At 38.0% G+C, this 9844-nt stretch overlaps 2 protein-coding genes across 2 annotated transcripts; one reads left to right on the top strand and one right to left on the bottom strand.

The window, feature by feature from the left end:
- Positions 1 to 3853: 3853 nt before the first annotated feature.
- Positions 3854 to 5994, top strand: LOC122315473 (LIM domain-containing protein WLIM1). Its single transcript, XM_043131389.1, has 5 exons — positions 3854 to 4164; positions 4900 to 4996; positions 5093 to 5136; positions 5240 to 5329; positions 5464 to 5994. The coding sequence occupies exons 1-5, from the start codon at positions 4030 to 4032 to the stop codon at positions 5689 to 5691; spliced, it is 594 nt and encodes a 197-aa protein (XP_042987323.1). The 5' UTR covers positions 3854 to 4029; the 3' UTR covers positions 5692 to 5994.
- Positions 5995 to 6343: 349 nt separating this feature from the next.
- LOC122315472 (F-box protein At3g12350) lies at positions 6344 to 9118 on the bottom strand. Its single transcript, XM_043131388.1, has 2 exons — positions 7893 to 9118; positions 6344 to 6950 (listed from the first exon to the last, which is right to left on the bottom strand). The coding sequence occupies exons 1-2, from the start codon at positions 8817 to 8819 to the stop codon at positions 6477 to 6479; spliced, it is 1401 nt and encodes a 466-aa protein (XP_042987322.1). The 5' UTR covers positions 8820 to 9118; the 3' UTR covers positions 6344 to 6476.
- Between the last annotated feature and the right edge of the window lie 726 nt (positions 9119 to 9844).

Here is a 9844-nt window from a genome sequence, read left to right as displayed (position 1 = left end):
CCACTCTCGTCACAAAAAGACCTTCGGCCGCCAACGTTTTGATCACACCCTCTCGCATCGAAAACAACTCCAAGTTTGTGTTTAGAGGAATTCTACCCCTAGATGAGAAAAGCAAGCAATTGTGCAGCAAGTCAAGAATATGCTTAACTTCGCGGCCATTTGACCTATATTCAGCTAGCACTGTCATCAGCATCATCGTTTCGAAGAACTTGAGAACAAGTTTGACTAGAAAATCGAGTTTCTATTCGCTGGTAGATACTATTAGCTTAGATAAACGACACTGATGGAGAACAAACTAGGGAATTTGGTTCTCCATCAAAATCAATCATTGTGTCCATCGTCGTCCCCCTCTTTGCAAAATACATAGTTTAGTTTTACATCCAAAATCTCTTTTTCTATCTCTACAACTTCACAAAAAAAACTTTATGGCTTTTATTTGTTTTATATTCAATATCTCATTTTCTTTATTGTGTCATTTTACAAAATGCCCCTACCCCTTCCCATCGAAAACCCTTCCCCCATATCATAGCGTAATTTTGGATTATTCTTTTCCTTGTTTATATGCACATCCAATGATATTACTCTATAATATAGCATTAATACTCTTTGAATTTGTCCTGGGATTGAAGAGTCAGAGTTGGATACCAGTATAATTGAATTTAACATCTGGAAATGGCTCGGGGCAATTGTGTGCATGTTTTTTATCTTTTGTAATACCCAAAAACACATCAAATTTGTAGGCAAGTTTTTTTATTTTCTCCATGGGAGCTACTCTTTCAGTGCCACAGTGAGGGACCGATTGAGACTATGTTAGGATCATAAACATTCTCATTACATCAACGAAGTTTTTGAGGGACTCTGAAAACATTATCAATGAGACGTATTTCGAAAGGTAGGGGGTGTGATTCGAATGGCAGGGGCGACCTAGCTTTCTGATTAGTGTGGTTGCACCTATTTCCTTTTTGATATTTTTTCTGACATGATTGATGATGATAAGAGGACTGCTTATCTCTAATAAATGGTCAAACTACTTAGAAGCGACTCTTTTAATTATATGTATATATTTTTGCAGAAAATATTTGAAATTAAAAATTAAAGGAGTTAATTATGGAGTTATGTAAGCTTTATTATTTGAAATCAAAATATCTACAACAATTTTTTTTTTTTTTTTATAATAAGTTGCAGAGTCTATTATAAATGAATAAAGTTTTAAAAAATATGTGTAAAACTTGCATAAAAAAAATAAAAATAAAAAGAATACTCGCAGTCGTGATGTAAATGTCGTACAATTATTTTTAAAAAAAAAAAATAACTCATACGGGTGAAACTAGAAAATCTGGTTTGAGGGGCCAAGTTATAAAAAAATAATTTAGGAAGCTAAATATTAATTTTTATATAATTTACTTTACGAAAACACCTTTAAAATTTTAATTTTTATCAAATTTTGAAAATTTTCGAGACTTTGGCCCAAGCTCTTTACCAGTACATTTAACATTTTCCTTAACATTTTAGAGGTTATGCAAGGTGGACAAGGACAAGCCTGCCCGCTCGGTCCACCTGAAACGAGTAAGTTTGGTTTGGGTTTAAGTTTCGTTCTATTTAAATTTAAAATCTCCATGGTTTGGGCTTGTGATTACAGTGTTACACATTCCTCTCATCAGTGATCACGCAACCTGCCATGAAATGGTCTCGAAGAAGAACCCACGCATCATTTTCAGAAGATGACCCATTACCTTGAAAGCTATGCTTTTTTCAAAAACAAAAAGATTTTCCAGAAATATAATAATATCAATGTAAATGTTTTAGTTTTTACCCGACTATTATGATATTTTACTAATATGACAACAAATATATTCATCTCTCATCTAATTGTCAACAAATTATAAGAAATATTTATTTAACCTAATACCTCATCCATACTCTTTGTAAAGAATTATAAAAAATCAATCAACACTCAGTTTGAAAGTTAGACTGAATGATTTCAATTCAATTTAATTTTATACTAAATTTAATTTTCAAACACTTAACTCTTAACTCATTAAATTCATCTCAATTCAAAATTTCTTGATACATGAAACTCAGAATTTTTTTCAACTTAATATCTCTTTACATGTAATATCTATAACTTTTTTCAACTTTTCATAAATACATATAAATTTATATTAACATATATATTGATTTAAACTCATCTTAAATAGATTTTAAAAAACTTACTTTATCGTCTTAACTCATTATTATTTATAAAAAAATTAATTATCTTAACTTAGTTTAATAAGTGATTATTTTCAGTCGTATCATTTCATCAATTAAACAAGATTCACAACCTGCGTGGGGGCATGTTCGATCATCCACGCGGGGCAAAATAATAGAGATTGTCAGCTAGCTATTCATTTCAGCCTTCCCATCATTATTGAGTGTGGTGGAAAATCAAAAAAAAGGAGAGAGTTCCTCCATCATTTCAGCCTCGTGTGCCCTTCCTGTCATCGTCCTGGGTTGAATGCTGCTTTTTTTTCCCTTCTGATACATGTGACATGTAAATGGCACATCCAGTACAGAAAATTAGACATTCGAGGTGGAACACAACAGCTACCTTGCATTGGATCGTGTTTTATTCGATGTTCCACTTATTGTTGGTGAAAGCAAATGTACGTACTTACGTGGTTCATTACTGTAAAAGATGCCTTTTAGGCATTGTTTGGCTAGGGTGACTCTCCTCTCCTCTCCTTGCTTATAAATGAAGAGAATATAGGTGAGATATTCTTTCACAAAGGAAAAAAAGTAGAGGCCAGCTGGGAATTGAGTGATGAATCGCTGGCAGTTGATGCCCATGGGACCTCAACTTCTGTCAAGAAATAAAAAAAAAAAAAAATGGATATGGTTAATGAGTAGTTGAAGCTCTTCTTTTTTAATGATTTTCTATAGAACGTGTTCCTCATCATTTGTTGTCTATCAGTTTTCTTTTTCTTTTTATAATCTTATTGTTGATTAAGAGCTGATTTGAATTTAAAAAATATTTTATTTCATCTCATTCTATTATTATAATTTTTTTAAATTTTTATATAAAATATAATAAATAATTCAACTTTTTCAAATTTTAAAATAATAATAATATTAAAAAATACTATTCTAATAATATTTTTTTTAATTTTTAATTTTCATCTAAAATTATTTTATGTACCTCTAAATCTAAAGAAAAATTTTAGTTGTAAACACAAATATGTATTAATATGTGTATTAATCTAATATGATTGGTCAAAAAGTATATTTTATTAAAAATAATACTAATTTAAATTTTAAATATGAAAAAATCAATATTAATATACAGATTAATATGCGACTTTATTTATACATAATAAAACTCAAATCTAAACCCAACCAAACATGTCATAAGATTTGAGTTTCACGTTTTTTTAAAACAAATGAAATGGATAGTATTTATTTAATTTAAAAATATATGATATTTTGAGATATTTGTGATGTTATTCTGCTCTCATAAATGAGTGTCACTTTCCTCACATAAATGAACGCATATTTAGCACTTCTGAACTAACGACAAACTCACTCCCATTTTCAAATTTCACACTAGTTCCGAGACTTGATAGCTAGAAAATGAGTCCTCTTAAAGATAGTGTACAGGATTTAAGATTTTTCGATTTAATAAATCCAACCAGATAATCGAACTATTTGTTTTCTTTTTATTATTTGCAACGCTTAGAGGACAGGAAAAAGAGAAAATATCAGAGTAGTTTGTTTTTTTTTTTTTTTAACTCAAGAAATATCAGAGTAGTTAGGTGCTTTAAATTTGGACAAAAATTATTGCCAAAGTGCCTCTTAACTTTAATCGTCTAAAAAAGCCTGCTTTTTATGTCTCCGCAATGCCCTGCAACTCACGTTTATCTATCCTCTCCTCTTCTTATCCACCCCAACCCGTTGTTGTCCGTTATTCCCTCTTGAACAGAAACTCCAAAAACTCTCTCTAAGAGAGCCCAATTCCGGCTGCACTTCGGCTAGTACAGGGAGTTGGAAAGCATGGCATTTGCAGGAACAACTCAGAAGTGCATGGCTTGTGACAAGACTGTCTATCTGGTTGATAAGTTAACTGCTGATAACCGAATTTACCACAAAGCCTGCTTCCGATGCCATCACTGCAAAGGAACTCTCAAGGTACGCGTATATTTCATATTTGGGACCTTCATGTCTCTTACCAAAAGATGAGTTTCTATCTATATTATTGCTTTATTCAACCTCCAGGTCACTGATCTATTGCTTGCTCATACATATTTGTTGTTGATTGAGTAATTCCAAGAGGACATGAGCTCAGGAAGCTGCTAGCATGAAAGCCGTTTACAAATTTAGATTTAAATTCTCTGTTTTGGTCATTTTGATGCTCTAACTGAAACTCTGCATCTCGATCTGGTTTTCTCCAAGTTTTTTTTTTTTCCTTCATTTTCCACGAAGAGCTTATGAAACTAGGATAGATCCGAATTGACTTCTATGGAAATCAAGCTGAAGAACAAGTTATTATTTGTGAATGAGTTAATTAACTCATTACTCCTGCTTCCACAATTTCACGTTTCCAAACAAAATTAGTTCCTTCCATCTATTGCTCTTTACATATATCTCAAAGATTTGTAAGGATCCAAGAGTTGTGCTGATTAACAACTTGATCTTCCAACTTATATGATAGATCCGATGGCTCTAGTGGCTCTAGCAGACCATATTAGATTTATTTGTGGTTAATGAAACGTACCACATCCCAGGCTCCCACCATGAACTTGATTTTGTTGGTCTGGAACGTCTCTATATTAAACTAATTACCCGAATCATATCAAATGTATTTTATTGCATGCCTACACATTGGAGCTTTGACAAGCTATTGATTTATGGATTCACTTGCAGCTCGGCAATTACAATTCCTTTGAAGGAGTACTATACTGCAGGCCACACTTTGATCAGCTCTTCAAAAGAACTGGCAGTCTTGAAAAAAGCTTTGAAGGTAACAAATAAATTTCAGCTACTCCTGCTTCCAGTATGTCTTTGACTTTTCTCAGTTGCTCAAGCTGACTTCTTCCATTTCAAATCATGGTTACAGGGACACCAAAAATTGTAAAACCAGAGAGACCTGGCGATGGTGAGGTAATTTCCCTCAATCTAGCCTCTAGGTTCTACTTTGCCAATACATCATCATAAAGAGGTTCTAATGCCCATTGCTAATGTTGCTAACGAAATACTTTGACAGAAACCTACCGCAAATAAGGTTTCGAGTATGTTTGGCGGAACCAGAGATAAATGCGTTGGCTGTAAAAATACTGTCTATCCAACTGAGAAGGTAAAAATTTCCGGGCTTTATAGCCTATTATGCTTCAAAATTTCTCTAGCTGTAGGAAGGCCACACCAAAACATGACTCATGAACATCCTGCATAATATTGGAAATGTCACAAATAATTTGATTTCTTTTTAAGGTTACGGTAAATGGCACTCCTTATCACAAGAGCTGTTTCAAATGCTCCCATGGAGGATGTGTAATCAGCCCATCTAACTACATTGCGCATGAGGGCCGGCTCTACTGCAAATATCACCATACCCAACTCATCAAGGAAAAAGGCAATCTAAGCCAGCTTGAGGGTGATCATGAGAAGGATGCAGCGAATGACAAACTCAATGCCAGAGAAGTTGCTGCTGAGACATGATTTGCTTTACGTGTTATTCTGTGCTTTCCTTCCATATTTTTTACCTGCCCCACCTTGCTACTGCCATCCCTATTGGTGCACCAATTTTAGGTTTTATGCTTAAGAGTACAGATGGGATTCTTTATGTTTGTTGTGGAGTGCGTGTCTCTTCAATTGTTGTTTCCCGGGTTTGTTGCAAGATGCTGGATGCCAAGACCTATTCGATTCTCAGTAAGTATTAGAGTGACCAGTATTGGTGTTCTGTTATGAACTCGTGTTGTGATGGATTCTGAATACTAGATGATCCCGAGCATTTTTACTCTCTGCTTTCTGGATTTTCTTCTTACTTTGATATTTCTCCTTGGTCATTTTCAGTGATACATGTAAATTCGGTTTCGAAACATCCGTTATTTCTTTCTCCGATACAGAGTGATCTTATAAATTTCCAGGATCAGAGTGCAACAAGGTTTAGTTGATGGTCTGTTAAAACTCGATAAGGATCAGAATACACCCAAGTGCCAAGATTGACGCCCTCACGTTCTATTGCATTATTACTTCGATCGACTTTCCATAAAAAATTTGGGGGGGTTGTATGGATGGGAAAACCCTCCTGCATCTTCTCAAACCAAGCAGTCTAACCACCCTTAAAACTTACACTACAGACACATGGAAAGAGAGGAATCAAGAGAAATTATGCATTATCAAAGGAATTGATCCTAATCTTTCCAGAACAAATATGGTAGACAGCGCACAAATAACATCAGCCACAAAACCGATCTGTACAATAATGATCCCAAACTTGAAAATTAATCACTACAGAGCTCCATTGTATCAAGAATACAACCATTTTGGGCAATGCATTTCATGTCTATAATAAAATTGTCCCGGAGAAAGCCAAACCCAAATGTACCATTATTGTAATGCCAAATTCTTCCCTCCACATGCCGAGGATTTGTAGTACTTCCCATCAAATCTGGTATAACTAAATCGTAACTTGAGTTGATATAAAGAATGTGAGACACCATCTCATTTTCTGCTGGAGTGAATTCCTCATCAATGTAATTTGCTGCTGCAGATGGTCGAACATGTATGCGAGTATCATACAAATCTACTTCCACTGGGGAAAATGGAGACTCAATAAATGTAGCATTTGATGTCCAAAATACAGGAGAATAACTAGAGAATCTTTCATATGAGTCTCCAACCCTTCGGCAAGCGATCCCCCCAATGTCATCATATACCACAAGATAGAAATCCAAGGTCATGTCATCACAAATTCCCTGCAAGGGATTGCAGTGAGATGTCAAATAGGTCCTGGTGAAGATCTCACATGCATTGACCATTTTCCAAATACGATACTAAATAAGGCAAATGTGAGCAACATTGAAAAAGGAAAAAAGGGCCCTGGGGCCGGGGGTGGTGGCGGGGGAATCAGTTTCCTGAACCACAACAGTCCATACACCTGATTTCTTCAATTAAATGTGTTTCTTACCTAGACCTGGTCCACTTTTCATTAGCTTATTGTCAGAAGAAGAATCAGACACTGGCACTTTCGTGTAGTCAAATATTTGTAGGCGACAAACAAAATCAACATCTAAGCTGATCCACAATGGTTGTCTTTAAATTTTGGCCCATCAAATGAACCACAAAATGGAATAACAAAGGGATTATTAGTCGATGACCAGTATAATGGCTTCTGAAAATAGAGGTAGTGTTCCTTCATCCAGAAGTAAGAGACACACAGTTAGGAACAGCTTGGTGTCAGAATCAAGATACACATTCCCTCATGCTTTCATATTTCAAATCGCCAGCTAGTGCTCAGTTTCATTTAATCATCACTCTCATGCGGTTTGAAGGGTGGTTTCCAAGCACCCCACATATTCCTTCATGTTACTCTTTTCTAAAAATAGAGCCTAAAGAAAACCTCTGAGTCAATAGTATAACTATTATATTTGCAGGTGTCCAATCCATTTATATAAAAGAAGATTGAAACATGTACGTGCAGGTACTGGACCCAAAAGTATTCAAAGAACATCTATTTCAACACTCATTCTGCATTCTAGTTTAAACTGCACTACCAAAACACTTTTTCCAATTTGATCAACAAACCTGTTCCATCAGGCAAATGGCATCAAATGCTCTAAAGGATGCTAAACTTCGAGCTTACTGTATGATATCTTAAAGTTAAAAGCATTAAAAGAATAGGAAGCGTCAAACAATACCTTCCACAGGCCCTGTAAAGGACGTGACGGCGTGGGCGAGCAATTAACAATCTTGACGAAATGCTCAGGGTCCCATTTCCTCCTCCTCCCCTGCCTTTCCTTGTTGTCCCTCTTCCTCTGCCTCCTCTTATCCCCCCTACCGGGACTAGTCCGGTTCGCGAAATACTGATAAATCTCCGACATCAACCGGTCCGGTAAGCTCCCGGGGGACCCACTCTCCACTCCAATCACATCCTCAATATCCTCGTCCCCGACCAGGTTCGTCGAGCTCGAACTTCTCCTACACCCGTTTTTTCTTTGCTCCTGGGAGTTCGAATGCGCAAAGCTCAGATCTTCGTCTACAACAAAATGGGTCTTCCCCATGAAGCTGACGTTGACCGGGACCAAATCGTTAGCTAAGAAATCCAATTCGTTCAAGAAATTGTCCGATAAGTCGGCCCGACCATCGGGATCGATAAAATTCAATATCTGGCCCTCGGGCGAGAGGCTCATCCACAAAAACGGCGACTTTATGACTTGATAGGTGCCGTTTTTCGAAGGGGAAACCCTTGAACCAGTAAGGAACGATGGGCCCCACTCGAAGAAAATCAACGGCGGCGACGAGATGCCAATGGTGCCTGGACCGCTCCGGCGCCAGAAACCGATGAGGTTCTCCCATTCGTCAAGGGTCTTGTAGAGAAGCCTGTAGGCGATCTTCCCGTTGCCCCATTTCTTGATTTGGGTCTCGGAACCCCACCTCCGGTCGCACATGGTAAACCAGAGCTTAGCATCGTTTCGACAGAGTAAGAGGAACCGCTTCGAGGTGCAGGCGAAGGTAGCGATCTCGGGGGGGGTCAGGAACGAGAGAATGCAGAGCTGGACATCCTCAGGGAAATCGGTGAACGAAATTGACCTACCACCGGTTTCGTCGATAGTAGGATTTGCCATTTCTTTGTTGAACTAGGAAAGATTTATCGGGAAAGTTGGAATTTTTTCAGAGAAAATAGAAAGTCACCGTGCAGGGGCAAGAGAGAGAGAGAGAGAGAGAGAGAGAGAGAGCCGCAGCGTGTGGGGGAAACTAGGTAAGGAAGAGTGTCGTGGAAACAAGAGGATTCTTGGAGAGGTGGGAATTATTCCTCGAAAGACTATCGTGGGAAGGTAGAAATGGACACCGGAGTCGTGGAAGCATCAGTCAAGCGTGCAGCGTTGGGATTGTTTGCTGTACCATGGTAACGGTGTTCCGTGTACTAGCTTTCTTTTTTATAGAAGAATAAATATTGGGAGCAGCCCTGTTTGGGATCAGCCGGAGGCACACCCTATGTGGCAATTGTCTAATGACCAAATTGACTCCACTTTCCGTTCCCTCAATATTGTCGCTTGGTTTGATTTCGAAAAGAACCTCTCAACCTCCCCTCTCCCCAGCTTTCTGTCCCCTCCCTTGTTCCGTCGTCAGCATCCCTCCACCAGCAACACTCTCAGCCCACTCTCCTCCCGTCTCGCTCAACCTCTCCCACTCTTTGGCAGCCACTATTTAGTAGCAGCCGGCTCACACATTACAGCTTTTGAAATTCGAAGCACCCATCCTCTCCACGGCCTCCTCCTTCGTGTTCCAACTACCAAAATGCACCCTTGCTAAATCACTGGCCACGCCCTCCTTCACTGTGTTTCTCCTATTGTCACCGTCTCTCCAACCATCTATTGATTCTATCCTTCAAGCCCTGTTGCTCCGACCAACAACAAGCCGCTGCAATGCGAGAGGTCCCTTTGCAACCCAGCCACTGCACAACTCACGCACGATAACTAATCGTGCAACACTCCAGAGCCCACAAGAAACCAAACAACCTGTTCTAAACAACCACCTGCTCCTTTCTCATTGAGCCAAATGCACCTCCTCAAGCTAGCAACATCTACTCATCAAGGCCCAAAGACCCACTGTGCGCCCCCTTTCTTTCGGGATTGTAGCAGAGCAACAA

This window comes from Carya illinoinensis, chromosome 7, assembly GCF_018687715.1.
Source record: "Carya illinoinensis cultivar Pawnee chromosome 7, C.illinoinensisPawnee_v1, whole genome shotgun sequence".
Classification (NCBI taxonomy): domain Eukaryota; kingdom Viridiplantae; phylum Streptophyta; class Magnoliopsida; order Fagales; family Juglandaceae; genus Carya; species Carya illinoinensis.
Note: the sequence above shows the minus strand (reverse complement) of the source record. Positions and strands in the feature narration are given on the sequence as shown.

Excerpts from the sequence above, each read along its gene's own strand:
- LOC122315473 (XM_043131389.1), top strand. The coding sequence starts at position 4,030 with ATGGCATTTGCAGGAACAACTCAGAAGTGCATGGCTTGTGACAAGACT. Across the intron at positions 4,997-5,092 it reads TCTTGAAAAAAGCTTTGAAG|GGACACCAAAAATTGTAAAA; the intron begins GTAACAAATAAA and ends TCATGGTTACAG. Across the intron at positions 5,137-5,239 it reads AGAGACCTGGCGATGGTGAG|AAACCTACCGCAAATAAGGT; the intron begins GTAATTTCCCTC and ends ATACTTTGACAG.
- LOC122315472 (XM_043131388.1), bottom strand. The coding sequence starts at position 8,819 with ATGGCAAATCCTACTATCGACGAAACCGGTGGTAGGTCAATTTCGTTC. Across the intron at positions 6,951-7,892 it reads CTTTACAGGGCCTGTGGAAG|GGAATTTGTGATGACATGAC; the intron begins GTATTGTTTGAC and ends AATCCCTTGCAG.